The sequence below is a fragment of the Chelonia mydas genome, chromosome 2, assembly GCF_015237465.2.
Source record: "Chelonia mydas isolate rCheMyd1 chromosome 2, rCheMyd1.pri.v2, whole genome shotgun sequence".
Taxonomy (NCBI): domain Eukaryota; kingdom Metazoa; phylum Chordata; order Testudines; family Cheloniidae; genus Chelonia; species Chelonia mydas.
Genome location: NC_057850.1, coordinates 180353431 through 180375338, shown reverse-complemented (window position 1 = coordinate 180375338; position 21908 = coordinate 180353431). Strand labels below are relative to the sequence as shown.

Genomic DNA, 21908 nt, shown 5'->3' with positions numbered 1-21908 from the left:
TTGCCTGTGTGTGCCATCTGTCTTGCTGGAGAACTCACAGTGCAATCAGGGAACTGTGCAGCCTGGAAATACCCTGGTCAGAAGGGAGAGAGATGTGGGTCTCCACCCAAGAGAGGTGATGGCTGGGGAGCTGGAAGCCTGAGAGCAGGTGCCCTTGCTGGACCGCAGAGGGGGAACACAGCTGCAGTTGTCCTGAACTGTGACAGTTTGTACCTGAGATTACTTCAGGTGACTTTGAACAAGATACCATACAGTCCAGGGCTTAGATGATTGCAGTATGCAAAAGAAAGGAGGAAAGCAGTGCCTATAAAATAGCTTACACATGGTCAGGGCACCATGCACTCTGCAACCTACCCCTTGCCAGAGAGTTGGGCAGCACTAAGCTTTCACTTAAAGAAAGTTTTCACTTAAAATTTTCACAATACGATTTTGCGTTTGCACTCCAGAGCGGGGGTGCACACAAGTGATGGGCAATTTCTTAGCTGAAGCCTTCCCATGCAGTGCTGATTTCAGTGTCTGTGTGTCTTTGTGCAGCTGGGTGCGTGTGCTGGAGGAGGCTTGATGGCCTGGTTCAGCAGGACAGTGTAAGGAAGCCCAGGCCGGTGGAACAGGTGGGCTCAGTGGTACCCCAGTACATCGGGTGGTACCCCAGAGGGGGGTCACTTGGCTAGTAATAACCAAGGCTGGTGAAGACCAGAGTATGGCTGTAGTGTAACAAGCCATGTTGGACTTATAATTATTGATGCAGGATATTATCATGACACTGATGTAACCATAAATTCTGTTATTAAATATGAAGTCTGAATGGTATTTACACAATTGCTCTAAACATGCCTAAAAAGCTGAACTTACAAGCAATTTACTACATCCGAACGGTAACAAAACGTTTATAAGCATTTGATAAGGTACTTACAAATTGGACTGTACCCAGGGGTTCTTAGACCCTTGTTGGTCAGCTCCAACCTGGTCAGGCAGGTATTAGCAATGAACCCTTTAAGAGTTTACTTTTTTATACCCTTTAACAAGCAATGATGTCACTGCCAATTACTGACTTCAGCTAAAAAACAATTGGAGAAAATTCACCTTTATTTTCAGTATTAATCCAGATAAAATTTATCATCTCCTTTTCTCCTCAAGGCCTTTCCTCCCTATCTCTTCCCTCCTCCTTGGTGACCAACAGTTTTCCCTTTGCACCCGGGTTCACATAGGCCCTAATATTGGAGATAACACTGTTAAATGGGGTGGGAAGGGCCATGTTGGCTCTTTTTAAGACAGATTCTCTGTCTTATTTAAAACCATCTTCAGTCACTGCTGTTGGTCAGAGGCCTTCTGTTTAGAAGCTTCCCTTTATTTCATTAGTCTTGGAACCAGACCTCCTCCATACTTCTTTCCTTCTGATCTTACAACTCATTACTTTCAAGGCCTTTTACTTGCTAATTAGGGCTTTTCTTTACAACACACATTTCTCTAACCAAGCTTAAGCTAATTCTAATGTTTTATATTTATTCTCTGAGCAGGCTGGTGGAGCCAGAGTTGCTGAACCAGGGCTGCTTAACACACGGACATTCGGTGCATGCTTGTATACTGGCTGGGAGCATCCAGACAGGGAGCTAGAGCAGCAGAGCATTTTAAGGCACGCGGGGTCACAGGACAAGTGGTGGCAGAACCTCTCACTGGTTTGGGTCACACCCCAAAACACGACACCCGCCTTGCGTCATTATTCCACCCTACTACCAGTGTGGGACCTGAGCAGAGAGCTGACTCTGCAATACATTATTGCATGAGTAGATGAATAGCCCAAGAACATTTTGCAGTTCAGCCCAGGAAATGTTCATTTCCCCTGCTGAGTGGCAGCTGGTTGTGTAGTTGCTGTGCAGTGCCAATACCACAAAAGGACAACAGAAGAAGTAGAAATCTTTTAAAGGAACAATCAGGGTCAGCTAGAAGAACATATTCACTTTCCATGGCAGCATACACTCAGGTAAGAGAGAATTATGCTTTATGCAGAATTTGAAGGCGACACCATAGAAGAGGGATATTTACTAATGGTCTCTTATGTATCTAAGGAACTCTGTAGGTACCAACCTCCTGGTATCGGAGTTGACATTTAAGGTTCTTAAAGGTGACAGTATAATGGGTAACAACCAAGAAACTAGAAAAGGGGAAGTTTAGGTTAGTCATTATGGAGGTGGAGGGGAGAAATCTTGCTGTGAGATCAGGTAGACAGTAGAATAATTTGCAGTGAGAAATAATTAAGCACCACCACCATAGATCTTTAAGGACACATTGAAACACTCATGGATTTAGTGTGTAGGACAGTCCAGCACTAGAGCAGAGGGATGGACTGAAGGACCCGTCTACCCTGTCATCTGACAGTCTCTGGGTATTGTTTTTATTTTAGATTTGTATTAAGATTTTACAAATACACAAGGTGCCAGGGTATATTATTGCCCAACATGGTCCAAAAAACAACCACCACACAACATCAATCTACGCAAGTCCCTTTAATACAGAGAAGATGGCAGAGGGGAGAAAGGAAGCGAGAAAGCATGGTGTGGAAGGATGATCTTATGGTATAGACACTGACCCAGAAGATCTGATTCATGGTTTGCCACAAACTTTCCATGTGACCCTGGGCAAATTGCTTGATCTATCTATGACTCAGCTTCCCATCTCTAAAAACTGGGATAATTAATAAATAAAGGCAGGCTTACCTCACAGGGGGTTGTGGAGATACATGTATTTATGTTTGTGATATGCTTCTCTAATATGATGATGTAGGTCAGATAGATGCACCTCCAGAAAGATGAATAAGTGCTTCCAAATATGTTCCCTTGCAACAAACCACCAATAAGCGAAGCACACCCCACTGGTAGTGAACTGGTTAAACTATAACGAAAGAGAAATACGGTCACTATCTACAAGTCTCTCATTAAAATACCAAGAAAGGAAAGGAGTTGTTTTAAGGAAAATTAAGGCTGAATACCAAGAAAGATTTCTCAATTCCTATTAGATGGTGGAATAATCCCTAAAAGGAAGGATTGGTTGGAATCCCCATTACCGAAAACTTGGGCAGACAGTTCTGGAAAAGACAGGCTGCAATGTACCTCACTGACAGGCAGATGAAGTAGCTGACTTAACAAGTCTTTCATCTCTAATTTCAAGGATGGCATCCTTCAAATGATCATACAAACAACAACAAGGGAAAGAGGGGCGAGGAAGTAAGTAGGTGCAGTATTAAGGAAGAATGAGAGGGTGGAATTAACAGTCTTGCAAAAGGGCAAGATAATGAATTCCATGTGAAAATTTGTCTTCAACAGAACATAGAAAAGAAAGCTGAATGATTAGAGAGGAGGGAAGACCCTGTAGAAAGAACTACTGACAAAGAGCAGGTAAGAGAAACTCAGGGAAAAAATTGAATCTGTATGAATTGGCCCATCCAGTCTACATCCATCTTAAAAGCATTCAAGGAATTATCCAACATACATATTTCCCACAGAAAATTAATTTCTAAAAAGTATGGACTGCTTGGGGGAGGTCAGCAGACTGGGGGAAACAAATGTAGCAGGGGCACAACCAGAAATTTCGTAAGGAGGGGGCCCAACAGTCTCCCCTCACTGCTCAGCCCAGAGCACTCCCCCTGCTCCCCCAGTCCTGAGCTCTCTCACACTGCCTCTGCAACCAGCCCGCACTCTCCGCCCTGCACCCAGCTCCACACACGATCCCCTCCTGCTGCCCCATACCTAGCTCCACACTCTTTCCCTCACATTGCCCTGCACCTAGCTCCGAGATCTCCCACCTGCACCCAGCCCAGTGGTCTCTCCACCCCCACACCCAAGCTCCTACCCAGAGGGGCAGTCAGGCTGAATAGCACCATCCCTACCAGGGGCCAGGCAGTTCTGGGAGACTTCTGTTTCTCTGCTTCCCTAGGAAGCACCAAAAGCCCAGATCCAACCCTTCCACCTGTCTGGGGTTTCCCAGTGATCCTGCTCCTCTTCTCCACAGAGACTGGGGGTGCCCAGTGCCCATAGGTGCAGGAAAGATGTCAAAGGTGTGGGGCCCAAGCAGGAGCACGAGCTCACAATGCCCCTCAAATTTAGCCTGGCTACCTGCTGTCATCCCAGCAGGGAAGGGGCTCTGCTGTTATGCCTCCCAGCTCTGGTCAGTGGCCCATAGGGGTAGAGGGGGAGCTGGGCCCTCTAGACATCCCCCTGACCATTGAACCACTGAAATAGAGTTCACATTTTCAAAAAAGAAAAGTGGAGTGAGCCTAGCAATTATCATCCTGTAAGGCTAACAACAAAACACCAACCACCTCAATGGAACTATCAAGCAATCAATGGAAATTAGGTGCAGGTGTGCTTGTAAAAATCCCATCAGGAGCCTATCTGTATCTTTAGGCACCTAAATACCTTTAAATTTGATCCTTTTGGACTTAGGAGTCTAAGTCCCACTGACTGTCAATGAGACACAAGAGAGACTACAGACCTATATCAGGATAACTACGCCACTCGTTATGAAAAATCCACATTGCTGAACGATGTAATTAGGTCGACCTAACCCCTCGTGCTTCTCCCATTGACATAGCTATCACCTCTTAGGGAGGGGGATTAAGTACACCAATGGGAGAAGCATCGTCACTTAAGAACTACAGCGGCACACCGGCGTCAACGCAGCATTTTAAGTGTAGACCTGCCCTAAGTTACTTCTGAAAATGGGACTTTGACATCTAAAACTCTGCGAGCCTTTTAGCGAAATGGTGGTAGCGGCACAGCCGTGTCACTAAAAGCTACATAGTGTAGCCATAGCCTAAATCCTAAAAGTGACAGTTGTAGTGATTTATCAAGTCGAAGTGTCTTTCACAGTGGATCCAGGGGGTAACCCCTGGGGATCTTTGACTTCAGTTTAGTGTCTCTGGCCTTGTGAGAGTTCAAACAGCAAAGAGATGGAAAACTTTCCTGTGTCTTTGTTTTAGTCCTTCATTCAGTCTCTCAGGCTACGTCTACACTACACAGCTTTTAGCGACATGGCTGTTTGTCGGCTCTCCTGCCGACAAAAAACTTCTACCCTCAACGAGTGGCGTTCGCATTGTTGGCAAGAGACCGCTCCTGCCGACAATGCACTGTTCACACTGGTACTTGCCGCGGCAAAACTTTTGTCTTGGGCGGGGTTTAACACCTCTGAAAGACAAAAGTTTTATCATTTAATTGCCAGTGTAGACATAGCCTAAGTCCAAAGGACGAGCTTCCTTCATGTAGCATTTCCAAGGTGCGATAGGCCATTAACCAATCCTTTGTATTGTGCTGGTCCTTAACGGCCCACCTGATTTTGACAGTTCTTCTGGATAGACAAAGGGAATCACTCTTCCCATCCGAGTTCACAGGTTTAAAACAAACATTTTCAAAAAGCTATATAGCAAAACTTACATATTTCCTTCTAGCATGGAATACAGACAGTACAAGTGAGATTACTGCATGCAGCAACTGACAAGCATTGGATAGAGTCACCAGAAGCCATATCATCAAGTAGTGAAAGAGAAACACACACCAGACCTGCAAGCTGTTCTCAGGCAGGCAAGAGGAGGATGGGTGTAGTTAGGAGAATACAGAAGCGGGTGCATCTGTGTGTGGGAAGGGTGGTGGCAGAGAATAACTAGGGTGGGACTGGCTAGGCATCCGTATGTCTTCACATACGTCTCCACTATAAGTTAAGGCTTGTTCAGGGCCAGTGCATGCATAAATTATTTGGCATTATCTAAATATACCTCCCTGCTGTGAAACCCGGTCTCAGGGAGAAAACCCATATCTGTTCTGGGTGCACTGAAGCCATGGTTTGTTTAGATGAGCAAATCAAACAAGAGTGTGAAGGGTGTGACTGAGGTGTGAAAAATCCTTTAGGGTTACATTTCTGAGTGCTACACTCGCTGTCTCAGCAGGGTGTTAGATTAGCACCCGACTGAGGACATCTAAAATAGACCTTTGGCTAAAAGGTCTGCTTTTGACTTGTCAGCAGTAATGCCTGTAACTCAGGGCACCTCTACATAGAGGGATAATGTGCTCTCCAGAGCTGTGATTTCTAAAGCACACTAACATTTTGCTCATTAATTGATCTGTAGTCCCCTTGTGCATTTTAACACAGTACCACAGCACTTCATTAAAGAGCACTAAGGAACTTTTAGTGCACACCAGCATGGTCTACATGGACCAATTAATGCCTATCACGTTAGTGAGATGTAGAAATCATGCCCCCGTATTGCACATTTCTGTACCATAGAGACAACCCCTGCAGGCTCTTAACATGGTCTAAAAGTGGTTAGCATGAGTGTTTGTAACATCATGTTGAAATGAGTGAGCAATTTGACTGGAAAGATGAGAAATAAAAACTGGGTTTACTCTTTTCACCAGGCTCTTAGCATGGTCTAAAAGTGGTTAGCATGAGTGTTTGCAACATCATGTTGAAATGAGCGAGCAATTTGACTGGAAAGATGAGAAATATAAACTGGGTTTGCTCTTTTCACCAGGCTTGTGGTTCATGGCCACTACTGATTGCAAAACTATTTATATATATATATGTATGTGTGTATATTTACATTTATACACATACACACTACAGCAGTGGTCACCAACAGGTCAATAGCCATCTTCGGTGCGGCTGCTGCTAAGACAGGCTCTCTGACTGCCCCGGCCCCACGCCGCTCCCAGAAGTGGCCAGCATGGCCCCGCGGACGGGGGGCAGGGGTCTCCCTCCGCACGCTGCTCCTGCCTGCAAGCACTGCCCCCGCACATCCCATTGGCCAGGAACGGGGAGCTGTGGCCAATCGGAGCTGCAGAGCCATGTGCAGAGCTATGTGCCACCCCACCCCCACCTCCCCCCAGGGGCCGCAGGGGCGCATTGGCCCCTTCCAGGAGTGGCGTGGGGACGGGCAGGCAGGGAGCCTGCCTTAGCGGCAGCCATGCTGCACAGCCAACTGGGAGCTGCCGGAGGTAAATTCTGCCTGGTGGGAGGCTGCACCCCAACCCCCAGCCCTGAGCCCCCTCCAGGAGCCAGCACCCCAAACTCTCTCCTGCACACCAACACTCTGCACCCAGACTCCCTTCCAGAGCCCTCACTCCCTACCTCCTGCACCCCAACCCCCTGCCCCAGGCTCAGCCCAGAGCTTCCTCCCACACTGCAAACCCCTCGGCCCCAGCCCAGAGCCCACAACCCCTCCCCAACCCCAGCCCCAACCCCCTACCCCAGCCTGGTGAAAATGAGTGAGGGTGGGGGAGAGTGAGTGGGGCGGGGCTTTGGGGAAGAGGCAGGGCCTCAGGGAAGGGGCAAGGTAGATCCTGGGTTGCTCTTAAATTAAAAAAGTGATCTTGGGCATAAAAAGGTTGGAGACCACTGCACTACAGGACAGAATGCTTGATAATCACTGATGTGAGAAAGAGCGTGTTCCCAGCAGGGCCGGATGAACTCTCCTGTGTGCCCGGGGCTATTAGACTTTGTGGGGACCCTGTATACTAGTCGTTTTCCTGGGAGGGAGTTTGGTGCAGGAGAGGGCTGGGGCAGGGAATTGGGATGCAGGAGGGGGTGTGGGGTCTGAGAGGGAGTTTGGGTGCAGGAGGAGATTCTGACCTGGGGCATGGGATTGGGGTGCAGAAGGGGTGCGAGGTGCAGGCTCTGGTTGGGAGGTGCTTACCAGAGGCGGCTCCCAGGCAGCAGCGCAGCAGGCCTCAGGCAAGCTGCCTGCCAGAGCCCCACGCTGCTCCTGGAAGTGGCCAGCTGCTAGCACTTCTCTGCAGCCTCTGGCGGGGAGGGGGACAGCATATCTCCGTGCACTGCCCACGCCTGCAAGCGCAGCCCCCATAGCTCCCATGGGCTGGGAACTAGCCTATGGGAGATGCGGGGACGGTGCTGGGGGCAGGGGCAGTACGTGGAGTGGCCTCCTCCTGCCCCCTGCCAGGGGCCGCAGAGACATGCTAGCAGCCTGCCGCTTCCAGGAGTGGAGTGGGGCCACGACATGCAGGCATCCTGCCTGAGCGCCCCACTGCACCGCGGGACTTTTAGCGGCAAAGAATTGGAGATCGCTGCCTTTGATTTATTTTTGCAGGGCCCCCCCTGAGCCAGGGCCCTTGGCTGCAGCCCCTAAAGCCCCTGCCTTAATCCGGCCCTGGTTGGCAGGGCAGTATATCATCTGTTACCTGCAACCAAAAGCAGAATATACTCTACAGCTATGTTTCTGGAAGCTTGGTAGGCACAAAATAGAGCAGAGCTGTGGTTGGGACCAGAGGAAGTAGACTATGATAAAATGAGCTGGAGAAAAAAAAAGGAAGAAAGATGGTTTGAGAAAGAAGCAGAAGCTGATTTAATGTTTCCTGTATTATACTGGGGCAAGTGTTTGCGTGAGGGGTTGTTACAAACATTTATAGCTAGTTCAGTGTTTCTCAGACTCTTCAAATTAGGGAGCCCTTACTAGGGATCAACATTTTTCAAAATGCCCTTACATTTGCAATAAATATAGCAATGATAAGCCTCTAGAATTTACCTGTGTGTGTTTCAAGGGGCTGACCGAGAATCCCAACTGCAAAGGGTCAGGGTGTGCAGGGAGAGGGAGATTCTCTTAGCTTTAGGCTGTAATAACATTTTCAACATCCTCCCTGATTGCCTTTCATAACACAAATAAATAAATACCTACTGGTACTACTAAAAAGAAAAGGAGTACTTGTGGCACCTTCGAGACTAACAAACTTAGAGACTGGTACTACTCATCATAATGAGCCTTCCTGGGCGGGTACGAACCACCAGTTGAGAGGCACTGGCCTAATTGAATACAATGTTACCATAAGAGCCAATTTTTCAAAAAAGAGGCGCCTACGTTATGTACACAAAATAGGAAGCTGTGGGAGGACACAAGGAGGTGACTACATACACACACATTCCAATTGCATGTGCAATATGGGTAAGTGAGTGTACAACCATCCGCCTGGGTCTGCAATTCCCCCCAAGACTCAGCATGCCCTATGGTGTGAAAGCCACTGTCTGTCAAACACAGCTGTTCATGCGGTATGGTATTGAAACTTTCCAAAGGAACCCACAAGCAGAGTGGTTAAGCTTGTATCATTAAGAGAGGGTCAGCACAGCTGAGGCCCATAAAGGGGGAGAGAAAGTTAAAAAAACCCACAAGTTCCCTATCTCAAAATAGTGAATGTCAAACGACATACCTGGGGATCAAATGCAGCATAGAGATGAGGGGGTAGCCAGCAGGTGCTGTTAAACCTCAAGATTCAGCTTCAGGAGTTAGCCGTATTTACAAGTCCTACTGATCATATATTTGGGAATAGCTGGATGAACTTACCCCATAGATCAGAGTAATAGGTGACTTACTGTGTGATGGGCAGACGTCCGAGAGAAGCCTCAGCATCATGAGACCGGGCAGAGCAGAGAAAAGATCACTTTTCCTATGGTGTCAGAGAGAATGATTTGAGCATTACAGCTGTTGTTCACCCTGCCATCCAGGATGTTGCAGTGTTCATCACAGAGCTGTGTATCCAAATAAAAAAAATCAGATCAGAGAAGGGCCCATCATGATTACCTAGTCTAACCTCCTGCATACAGAGGCCATTGATTTCTCTCAGTAATTTCTACAGCATCCCCGTACCTGGTGGCTGAACTAGTGCATACACATGCAGTAAGGAAGAATGTATCATATCCCTTTAGTAAACTGTTCCAATAATTACTCCCACTGGTAAAGATTTACAGCGCATCTCCAGTTGGAATTTTTCTAACTTCATTGGCGCTTACTATGCCTTTGCTAGCAACAGATTTCTTCTCCCCATTTAAGTTTTCATAGAATGATCAATGCATAGAGACTATGGAATTTAAATACAGCGACACAGATGCGGCTGCTGTTTGGGCTCTGCAGGCCAGCCCATTGATTTAAGTGAGAATGCTGCCTGCATTGGCACCGCAAGAGCAGGCTAAGGGTGATTTCTGCTTATTACTAACATTGCCTCACCTACTCCCAGCTCTAGCTTTGCAGCTAGCAGCCGTCAGAGAACCCTTCGTCATTAGCTTTTCTCCAGCCTGCTTTCCTGTGTCAAAACCCCAAAGAGGTTTTAAATGTGTAAGAGGACTTTTCATGTCAAATGTTTTGGAGTAGAGCAGGTTTGAACTTTGCACAGTGAGATGTTGTAAAACAAAGCCACAGCTTCCAGGTAGCACAGAAAATAGCTGATAAATTATTACAAAATAAGAGCTAAACCTCCCGCTGCATGGCAGAAATCAATCACCAATGACTTGGCATTACAAGGAAACATCCTCTGTGGGCAAATGAATTCCTAATGGTCAATAGTGCAGTTTCTTGTGACTTCTACTGAACTATCTGAAGCCTTTGTCTTTTACTACACTTGCACAGCACCTAACACAACGTGACCTGATCTAAACTGGGGCCTCTGGGCAACACTGCTATACAAATGAACAACAATGAAGCATGCAAATTTCCAATCTACCTTTTCTTTTTGTTTGTCAGAGGATGGTGGGAGCATGATTCAGGGGGTAGCTCCTCTGAGCTGGAGATTGGTTTGAACACCAGTAAATTGCCCCTTCATCATGGGCTTTCACAGGCCATTCTTTCTGTGCTATGTTACCAGGCTTCTGTGTCATGTATTCTTGGTATACAAAATTCCTGTGAGTTTCCTACATTTTAAAAAAATGGTTATTTGCAATCAAACAAAGGCACCAATCCATTAAAATAACACATGCTTTATGCAAGCAGCGTGGGCACCTCACTGGTTTTTAATCATTCCCCACAAACAGAACTGGTTGTAGAAATCCTTAAATGCTACATCTACCAGTGTGTCCTACGTTTTATGCTGACAAACAGATTTATTTAAGGCATTATTTGTGGGGGCCAACTCTTGATTCACTGTCTCCAGGAAGAGAACTTGCCTTGCTCACTTAACTGTATTTTGAAGGTTGCTAGATTTACCTCTCTGATAACTATTTTTCCTCCTTTTATATTTTCTTTTGCAAGGCAATCACTCGTCATGACCCAGGAATTTCCTGAGGTGACGACTGAATTTACCTATGATGAAGCAGCTGCTGTTTGTGACCAAGTAAACATCCAGGAGTTCGGGAAAGTATTTCTGCCAGCCTTATATGCCCCTGTGTTTGTTCTTGGCCTGGTGGGGAATCTCCTGGTGGTTTTTGCCATCGTGAAGGGCAGCCGACAGAAGAGCATCACAGACATTTTTCTCTTGAACTTGGCTATCTCGGACCTGCTCTTCGTGATCTCGCTTCCTTTCTGGACTTTCTATGTGATGCGTGGATGGACGCTTGGGAACATTCCATGCAAAATCATCTCCTCACTTTATTATGTGGGTTTCTTTGGCGGCATGTTTTTCATCACTGTCATAAGCATTGATAGATACCTGGCCATAGTTCGGGCAGCATTTTCTCTGAAAGCCAGAACAGTCAGCCATGGCTCTCTTACCACTCTTGGGGTGTGGGTGGTGGCCATTTTAGTCTCAGTGCCACAATTTGTGTTCACCCAGGAGACAGAGGAACAATGCACCGCTAGGTACCCTGATGATCTTAAGGAAATCTGGCCTATTTTCTGCAATGTGGTAATGAATGTCTTAGGGTTCCTTATCCCAGCCTGTGTCATAAGCTTTTGCTATTTTGGGATCATCAGGACATTGCTCTCCTGCAAAAATCACAAAAAAAAAAGAGCCATCAAACTAATTTTAGTGGTGGTGGTTGTGTTTTTCCTCTTTTGGACCCCATACAATGTACTGATTTTTCTGGAAACTTTAAGACACTATAAATTGGTTAACCAATGCCACGAATTTATGGACTATGCAATGCATGCGACTGAAACACTAGCATTCAGTCACTGTTGTCTCAATCCACTTATCTATGCTTTTGCTGGGGAAAAATTCAGGAAGTACCTTTGTCATTTGTTTCTAAAGTGTTGCTCATTCATGTGCCCCTGTGGGCCCTGCCACCAATACCAGGCTAGCCCTCTAACTACCACTCCAGAAAGCATGCTAAGCAGCAACCAGACCCAGAATACCAGTGACCAGGATGCCTCTGCCCTTCTGTGAAAGGTTTTGTTAGCATACCTTTAGAAATACACCTTCTCCAGGCTTCAGAGGAGTAGCCATGTTAGTCTGTATCAATAAAAACAACGAGGAGTCCTTGTGGCACCTTAGAGACAAACACATTTATTTGGGCATAAGCTTGCGTGGGATATAACCCACTTCATCAGATGCATGGAGTGGAAAATACAGTAAGCAGGAATAAATATTCAGCACATGAAAAGATGGGAGTCAAATATAATATGTGAGTGTACTTGAATGCCAGGTATTTCTTTTGCTCAGCATTAATTATTTTTTAAAAGTACAGCTTTAATGATGACAACTGAACAACACGTAAAAACAATATTGCAGAGGAATTAAGAAAAAAAGAGAAAAACAGCACCAGGAAGAAAAGAGGAATTTAAGGACAGATAATTTGATAGAAATGTAGACAATAAAAGTGTGTTTGTGAATATAAATATACCGCTATGCATACACATGCACACTTTTAAGGAAAAAGCAATCTCTGTAAAGTCAATGGTCCAGCTGATTGATAGTAATGGGGAATATTTGATATACTGTATATTGGGTTACTCTTAGAGGCCAGTGTAAACTGAGGAATGCCTTTGTTTTTCCACTCTTTCTGATACAGCAGCATGTTCTGTTATACTGCATATAAGTATATTTTTGGTTTGAAAGCTCTTTGGGGCAAGAACCTCTTCTTATGTCTTATGGGAAGCACCCAGTACATTTCTAAAGTAGTGTGTAAAGAATTTTTTTTTTCTGGATTACTTATTACTGGTTGCTACAAGTTGCTGATTACTGGTTGCTACAAGTATTTTATTTGTTAATGCATAGCTAATAAAATACTAATGGTTTTAAAAAGTTCTTTTTAATTATTATTATTAGTTTTGTACCAACAATATGCTCAGCACTATACAATATGTAAAAATGAGGACAGAGACTGGCTTTAAGTTGTTTCCTGATCCAAAACCCACTAAAAATCAAAAGGAGTCCTTCCATCGACTTCAATGGCTGTGGATCACGGCCTTACAGCCCTAAGCCCCAATTCAGCCGAGCACTGCAGCACATGCTTAAACGCTTTGTTGAATAAAAGCTGACACACAGAAGACATACCTGGAGCAGGGATAAGTAGGTTGGGATATTTTTGAAAGCATCATCATTTAAGTTATAAACTTAATGATTGAGTTCACACCAGCTATTCAAGAGTAGAGGAAATGGGCCATATTCAGTGCATTGTAAATATATGACTCTTAATCATGTCCCGCTAATCACTTTAAATATCACATTGGACTGTTTTTAAGAGATTAAAGCAACTCCAGCACCACAGTTTTCTGGAACCAAGGATACATGTGAACCCTAAAGTATTTACAGATTTCAACTTTTCTGTCTAAAGTCTGAGTGTGTAAGGAGCATTTTAGATCTGCTGGATTTATGGCATGTACTACCTGCCCAAGAGTCAGCTAACATATTTTATACATTGCACTTATAAAAATGATCTGAATAAATGGCAACACAATAATATATGAACAGTATATAGGTAAATGTGATGAGTAACAAGAAGTAGTGCAATTAGAATCTTAATCTCTTCAGAGTTCCAATACAGTTCCAATACAGCTGAGCCAGTGTCTGACAAAACCAAGGATCCAGTCCTGCAAAATGAGCCCATGTCGGTGGACCCCTGCATTTTCATGGATCCTCGTTGATACAGCTGGTCCAAAAATATGTCTAATTTTGAACAGAAATTTTTTTTTCCACACAAAAAAAGTTCCCATTTTTCAACTAGCTGCATTCATTGGCTTTCATGGGGCTGTGGGAGGGCTCAGAGATCTGCCTATGCAGAGTCAGTTGGAGAACTGGGACCCAAAATTCTGGAGCTCATCACCGCTGAACTGCAAGGAAGTTAGGATCTGGACCCACTTATAAACATGATACTTTAAAGCCGCAGAACCACCTGGAATATTTTCTTCTTTACGTGTAATTTTACTAATATCCCATTTTTGCAATTGTGTAACCAGCACAGATGAATAATGAAATAAAAATTTCTAATTAAATGCACTAGATTTAATCAAAATATTACAGCTGATGTTTTAGACATTGACTAGAGCAGTGGTCTCCAAACTTTTTGGCTCGCGCCCCTCCCAGGATGAAGACCGGAAGACCTGCCGCAGACGTGCTGCTGATGGAAGAAGAATGGAAGACCTGCCGCAGGCGGGCCACCGGCGGGGAACACTATCTGTGGACGTGCAGAGCTGCCGCTGAAGAAAAAAAAAGGTGGAATGCCATCTGGCGGCACTCCTGCTGCTGTGCACCCCCTGGATCATCTCGCGCACCCCCTGGGGTGCGCGCACCCCAGTTTGGAGACCACTGGACTACAGGCATGTGGACACCCATTCTCCATTCATTCTAATGGGAATTGGGTGTCCAGATATCTTCGATTACTTTGAAAATTTTGGCCTAAATGTTTAAACAAGTCAGATAAGAGATCTCTGCCTTTTCCCCCAAAGCAAATAGTTCCTTTTTAAAACATGATGAATGTGCAGGAAAAAAGAGGAAACAACCAGGGGTAAAATGAGAAGTCTCTCCCAGACAAAGACAATTACACCAAAGTAAAGAGGTTAAAAATAAATGTTAGGAAAGCTCTGTGCACACGCATGAAATGTGGTTGGACATGAGCAAAGAAGACACACTTGATAATGCAATCACTTCCATTTTGCGTGTACACCCGACACACAGAGCCTGATTCTGTGCCTATTGAATCAATAGGAGTCTTCCCATTAAATGTCAATGGATATAGGCTCAGGCCCTCAGGGTATGTCTACACTACGAAGTTAGGTCGAATTTATAGAAGTCGTTTTTTTAGAAATCGTTTTTATATATTTGAGTGTGTGTGTCCCCACAGAAAATGCTCTAAGTGCATTAAGAACATTAACTCGGCGGAGCGCTTCCACAGTACCGAGGCAAGCGTCGACTTCCGGAGCATTGCACTGTGGGTAGCTATCCCACAGTTCCCGCAGTCTCCGCTGCCCATTGGAATTCTGGGTTGAGATCCCAATGCCTGATGGGGCTAAAACATTGTCACGGGTGGTTCTGGGTACATATCCTCAGGCCCCCGTTCCTTCCCTCCGTCCCTCCGTGAAAGCAAGGGCAGACAATCGTTTTGCGCCTTTTTTCTTGAGTTACCTGTGCAGACGCCATACCACGGCAAGCATGGAGCCCGCTCAGCTCACTGTCACCGTATGTCTCCTGGGTGCTGGCAGACGCGGTACTGCATTGCTACACAGCAGCATCAACCCATTGCCTTGTGGCAGCAGACGGTACAGTAGGACTGGTAGCCGTCATCGTCATGTCCGAGGTGCTCCTGGTCGCCTCTGTGAGGTCGATCAGGAGCGCGTGGGCAGACATGGGCGCAGAGACTAAATTTGGAGTGATTTGACCAGGTCATTCTCTTTAGTCCTGCAGTCAGTCCTATTGAACCATCTTATGGTGAGCAGGCAGGTAATATGGATTGCTAGCAGTCCTACTGCACCATCTTCTGCCGAGCAGCCATGAGATGTGGATGGCATGCAGTCCTTCTGCACCGTCTGCTGCCAGACAAAGATGTAAAAGATAGATGGAGTGGATCAAAACAAGAAATAGACCAGATTTGTTTTGTACTCATTTGCTTCCCCCCCTCAACCATCTAGGGGACTCATTCCTCTGGGTCACACTGCAGTCACTCACAGAGAAGGTGCAGTGAGGTAAATCTAGCCATGTATCAATCAGAGGCCAGACCAACCTGCTTGTTCCAATAAGAGCAATTACTTAGGTGCACCATTTCTTATTGGAACCCTCCGTGAAGTCCTGCCTGAAATACTCATTGATGTAAAGCAACCCCCTTTGTAGATTTTAATTCCCTGTAAGCCAGCCCTGTAAGCCATGTCATCAGTCGCCCCTCCCTCCATCAGAGCAACGGCAGACAATCGTTCCGCGCCTTTTTTCTGTGCGGACGCCATACCAAGGCAAGCATGGAGGCCGCTCAGCTCACTTCAGCAATTAGGAACACATTAAACACCACACGCATTATCCAGCAGTATATGCAGCACCAGAACCTGGCAGAGCGATACCGGGCGAGGAGGCGACGTCAGCGCGGTCACATGAGTGATCAGGATATGGACACAGATTTCTCTCAAGGCATGGGCCCTGCCAATGCATGCATCATGGTGCTAATGGGGCAGGTTCATGCGGTGGAACGCCGATTCTGGGCTCGGGAAACAAGCACAGACTGGTGGGACCGCATAGTGTTGCAGGTCTGGGATGATTCCCAGTGGCTGCGAAACTTTCGCATGCGTAAGGGCACTTTCATGGAACTTTGTGACTTGCTTTCCCCTGCCCTGAAGCGCATGAATACCAAGATGAGAGCAGCCCTCACAGTTGAGAAGCGTGTGGTGATAGCCCTGTGGAAGCTTGCGACGCCAGACAGCTACCGGTCAGTTGGGAATCAATTTGGAGTGGGCAAATCTACTGTGGGGGCTGCTGTGATGCAAGTAGCCCATGCAATCAAAGATCTGCTGATATCAAGGGTGGTGACCCTGGGAAATGTGCAGGTCATAGTGGATGGCTTTGCTGCAATGGAATTCCCTAACTGTGGTGGGGCCATAGATGGAACCCATATCCCTATCTTGGCATCGGAGCACCAAGCCGGCGAGTACATAAACCGCAAGGGGTACTTTTCAATAGTGCTGCAAGCTCTGGTGGAGCACAAGGGACGTTTCACCAAAATCAATGTGGGATCGCCGGGAAAGGTACATGACGCTCGCATCTTCAGGAACTCTGGTCTGTTTCAAAAGCTGCAGGAAGGGACATTATTCCCAGACCAGAAAATAACTGTTGGGGATGTTGAAATGCCTATAGTTATCCTTGGGGACCCAGCCTACCCCTTAATGCCATGGCTCATGAAGCCGTACACAGGCAGCCTGGACAGTAGTCAGGAGCTGATCAACTACAGGCTGAGCAAGTGCAGAATGGTGGTAGAATGTGCATTTGGACGTTTAAAGGCGCGCTGGCGCAGTTTACTGACTCACTTAGACCTCAGCGAAACCAATATTCCCACTGTTATTACTGCTTGCTGTGCGCTCCACAATATCTGTGAGAGTAAGGGGGAGACGTTTATGGCAGGGTGGGAGGTTGAGGCAAATCGCCTGGCTGCTGCTTACGTGCAGCCAGACACCAGGGCGGTTAGAAGAGCACAGGAGGGCGCGGTACGCATCAGAGAAGCTTTGAAAACCAGTTTCATGACTGGACAGGCTACAGTGTGAAAGTTCTGATTGTTTCTCCTTGATGTAACCCCCCGCCCCTTGGTTCACTCTACTTCCCTGTGAGCTAACCACCCTCCCCTCCTCCCTTCGATCACCGCTTGCAGAGGCAATAAAGTCATTGTTGCTTCACATTCATGCATTCTTTATTCATTCATCACACAAATAGGGGGATGACTACCAAGGTAGCCCAGGAGGGATGGTGGAGGAGGGAAGGAAAATGCCACACAGCACTTTAAAAGTTTACAACTTTAAAATTTATTGAATGCCAGCCTTCTGTTTTTTGGGCAATCCTCTGTGGTGGAGTGGCTGGTTGGCTGGAGGCCCCCCCACCGCGTTCTTGGGCGTCTGGGTGTGGAGGCTATGCAACTTGGGGAGGAGGGCGGTTGGTTACACAGGGGCTGTAGTGGCAGTCTGTGCTCCAGCTGCCTTTGCTGCAGCTCAACCATACACTGGAGCATATTGGTTTGATCCTCCAGCAGCCTCAGCATTGAATCCTGCCTCCTCTCATCATGCTGCCGCCACATTTGAGCTTCAGCCCTGTCTTCAGCCCGCCACTTACTCTCTTCAGCCCGCCACTTACTCTCTTCAGCCCGCCACCTCTCCTCCCGGTCATTTTGTGCTTTCCTGCACTCTGACATTATTTGCCTCCAAGCATTCGTCTGTGCTCTGTCAGTGTGGGAGGACAGCATGAGCTCAGAGAACATTTCATCACGAGTGCGTTTTTTTTTCTTTCTAATCTTCACTAGCCTCTGGGAAGGAGAAGATCCTGTGATCATTAAAACACATGCAGCTGGTGGAGAAATAAAAAGGGACAGCGGTATTTAAAAAGACACATTTTATAAAACAGTGGCTACACTCTTTCAGGGTAAACCTTGCTGTTAACATTACATACATAGCACATGTGCTTTCATTACAAGGTCGCATTTTGCCTCCCCCCACCGCGTGGCTAACCCCTCAACCCTCCCCCCTCGCCGTGGCTAACAGCGGGGAACATTTCTGTTCAGCCACAGGCAAACAGCCCAGCAGGAACGGGCACCTCTGAGTGTCCCCTGAAGAAAAGCACCCTATTTCAACCAGGTGACCATGAATGATATCTCACTCTCCTGAGGATAACACAGAGAGATAAAGAACGGATGTTGTTTGAACGCCAGCAAACATACACTGCAATGCTTTGTTGTACAATGATTCCCGAGTACGTGTTACTGGCCAGGAGTGGTAAAGTGTCCTACCATGGAGGACGCAATAAGGTTGCCCTCCCCAGAAACCTTTTGCAAAGGCTTTGGGAGTACATCCAGGAGAGCTGCAAATGCCAGGGCAAATTAATCCTTTCACATGCTTGCTTTTAAACCATGTATAGTATTTTAAAAGGTACACTCACCGGAAGTCCCTTCTCCGCCTGCCGGGTCCAGGAGGCAGCCTTGGGTGGGTTTGGGGGGTGCTGGCTCCAGGTCCAGGGTGAGAAACAGTTCCTGGCTGTCGGGAAAACCGGTTTCTCCGCTTGCTTGCTGTGAGCTATCTACAACCTCCTCATCATCATCATCTTCTTCGTCCCCAAAACCTGCTTCCGTGTTGCCTCCATCTCCATTGAAGGAGTCAAACAACACGGCTGGGGTAGTGATGGCTGAACCCCCTAAAATGGCATGCAGCTCATCATAGAAGTGGCATGTTTGGGGCTCTGACCCAGAGCGGCTGTTCGCCTCTCTGGTTTTCTGGTAGGCTTGCCTCAGCTCCTTAAGTTTCATGCGGCATTGCTTCGGTCCCTGTTATGGCCTCTGTCCTTCATGCCCTGGGAGATTTTGAGAAAGGTTTTGGCATTTCGAAAACTGGAACGGAGTCCTGATAGCACGGATTCCTCTCCCCATACAGCGATCAGATCCCGTACCTCCCGTTCAGTCCATGCTGGAGCTCTTTTGCGATTCTGGGACTCCATCATGGTCACCTCTGCTGATGAGCTCTGCATGGTCACCTCTGCTGATGAGCTCTGCATGGTCACCTGCAGCTTGCCATGCTGGCCAAACAGGAAATGAGATTCAAAAGTTCGCAGTTCTTTTCCTGTCTACCTGGCCAGTGCATCTGAGTTGAGAGTGCTGTCCAGAGCGATCACAATGGAGCACTCTGGGATAGCTCCCGGAGGCCAATACCATCGAATTGTGTCCACAGTACCCCAAATTCGACCCGGCAAGGCCGATTTAAGCGCTAATCCACTTGTCAGGGGTGGAGTAAGGAAATCGATTTTAAGAGCCCTTTAAGTCGAAAAAAAGGGCTTCATCGTGTAGACGGGTGCAGGTTTACATCGATTTAACGCTGCTAAATTCGACCTAAAGTCCTAGTGTAGACCAGGGCTCAGACTACAGCAGTGTGTGAACAGCAGTGCACACCGAAGTGCTGCACTGTAACTCCCTCTCATGGCTGCTCCAGGCATGAACTAAAAGGTTCCTCGTTCGCATTAATATAGTCCTCTTCTGATTATATTAACGTGAACTAGGAACCTTTTAATTCACACCTGCAATGTTCACATGAGGGAGTTATAGTGCAGCACTTTGGTGTGCATTGCTATTCACACACTCCTGTAGTCTGAGCTGTGGGGCTGTGTAGACATGCCCTTAGTTACACTTATCAGGGACGAATGATACTACCACCCTTCTATGTCTTCATTTACCTCTCTGTGAAACAGGAATCGCCCAGGGATTTTATGAAGCTAATTTCACCAAATTTTGTGTACCGTACTTGGAGAGCCTTGGAGGGAAGGTGCTACAAGAGGTCAAGTGTTCTGCTAGATTGAAAATGCTGGTTCCATTTACAGACACTCATTTTTACTACAGTGACGCTTGGTTGAAATCTCAGAAATGTCTCATACCAGGAGAAGTGGCGAACCCCCCACTTCCCCCAAAATAACCACATTTGCTTTGCTTGCACAATGTTCATGGCTCTAGCAGTAAAAGTGCTGCTGTTATCACCACTTTTCTAACACATCTCCACTATAAAGATAACCAATAACCAAAGGAGTTTGTTTACATTGCACGCTTACTTGCATTTCTGCTCATTCTGTATTCCGTGCTCCCATCTCCAATATGTTCTTTATGTATTTAGAGCCTTCTCCAAAGTCTTCTGAATTCATTTGAAATCTTTCCATTGACTTCAGTGAGCTTTGAATCATGCTCTCAATAACAAGCAACCCTCACGCAAAGAAGTTAGCTCTCTTTCAGAATCATCAGGATGCTAAAATGGTGGGTGATAATTCAGTTACTTAAAGCTTAAAACCTACCAACTGTGACACTCACACAGCAAATTTAAGGCAACGTGACTCACTAGCACAGATTCTCTCAACCCTGAGGACTAGCCAGGATCAACACTCACCCCACAGGACCAGGCCTAGCCAGTATCCAACCCACTACATACTGCAATGTGGAGTGTGAACGGATGAAGCACTCTGCCAGGATCAGATAAAGTACTTATTGCCTGCCATAGATTAAGGGCAGATTTTGGCACCCACTGTTGCCCTACAACAAGGGCTATAAAAGCTCTACAGCCAGCAGGGGGAGAACGCCCCACGTGCAGGCACTGCATCGGGCTATCCCAAGTGTCCTCATGCTGGAGCTGGTCGGATATGTTAAGGGCCACAGGGCACTTGCTGGGAGCAGGGCTGGGAACAGGAGGGGAGTCCCTGTAATATACACCCCATGGGGTGGGGGGGCAGGAGGAGGGAGATGGCAGCTCCTGGTTGCACTTTACCTTACACCAGGGGCCACATCAGCCTGTGGTAAGGTAAGAACAGAAGATTTCAAATGATGGCTTAAAGCCCCTTTTACCTGCTCACCTCCTCCCTGGAACCGCATGGACCAGGCTGCATTTCTTGGAGGTGCAACTCAGAATCCTGGCCTGAATATGTAACTCTCCTTCCATGTGAATGTATAATATCAAATCTAGTATTAACTGGGCCAGCTATTTCATGGCTATTAAACCCTTCCCTAGACCTTCTGTGATTCTTATTAAGGCACAATGAGCTTGTATTTGACAACTGCATTATTTTTATTTACACTTTACACAGTCGGGCAATCAGAGCCCACGGTAAGCTGCAGCTAGCACTGTATATTCCAAAATGGAAGACAGCCCTGAGTTTCTGCAGCCGCATCCCCACTACTTTCCACAACAATGGGAGCGATTCCACACATACTCTTTCTGATCTATGAAAGCTAAGTGCCAGTACGAAGCAGAGTAATGGGGGTAGTTGAAAGGTTTCCATTGACCCTGTTTGAGGGAAAATATGTTTTCAAATAAAGAAATTTTTCCATGGAAAGTGTGTGCTTTCCATGGAAATTTTTGATCTTTCATCAAAAACACTGAATGCCTGAGAACCAAAACATTTTCACTTTTCATCCAAAAACACATTACAGTCAACCCCCAAAATATTTTGATACTGAAATGCTGCCACAGTGCCTCATGCTGCCTCATGTAGTAGTAGGATTTTATGGTTGTATTTTGTATAATTCAGCATGAAGGATAAAGAATAATCATGTAATAATGTAATAAT

At 46.4% G+C, this 21908-nt stretch overlaps 1 protein-coding gene and 1 long non-coding RNA gene across 5 annotated transcripts in view; one reads left to right on the top strand and one right to left on the bottom strand.

Annotated features, from left to right (window-relative positions):
* Window positions 1–21908, bottom strand: part of LOC102946590 — a 66443-nt gene that overhangs the window by 29217 nt on the left and 15318 nt on the right. The window contains exons 2-4 of one of the 4 annotated variants that reach the window (XR_006288892.1): window positions 10491–10677; window positions 9367–9522; window positions 2715–2889 (exon numbers count right to left, since the gene is read on the bottom strand). This is a non-coding gene — a long non-coding RNA (uncharacterized LOC102946590). Of the gene's footprint in view, window positions 1–2714; window positions 2890–9366; window positions 9523–10490; window positions 11020–21908 lie in introns of those variants that run through there. The other 3 variants (XR_006288889.1, XR_006288890.1, XR_006288891.1) reach the window with 3 other exon arrangements.
* On the top strand, window positions 11028–12944 carry CX3CR1 (C-X3-C motif chemokine receptor 1). The gene has a single exon (XM_007070684.4). It carries the CDS (start codon window positions 11028–11030, stop codon window positions 12084–12086), a length of 1059 nt encoding a protein of 352 aa, XP_007070746.1. The 3' UTR covers window positions 12087–12944.

Bases quoted from the DNA above. Each gene is read 5' to 3' on its own strand.
- CX3CR1 (XM_007070684.4), top strand. From the start codon at position 11,028: ATGACCCAGGAATTTCCTGAGGTGACGACTGAATTTACCTATGATGAA.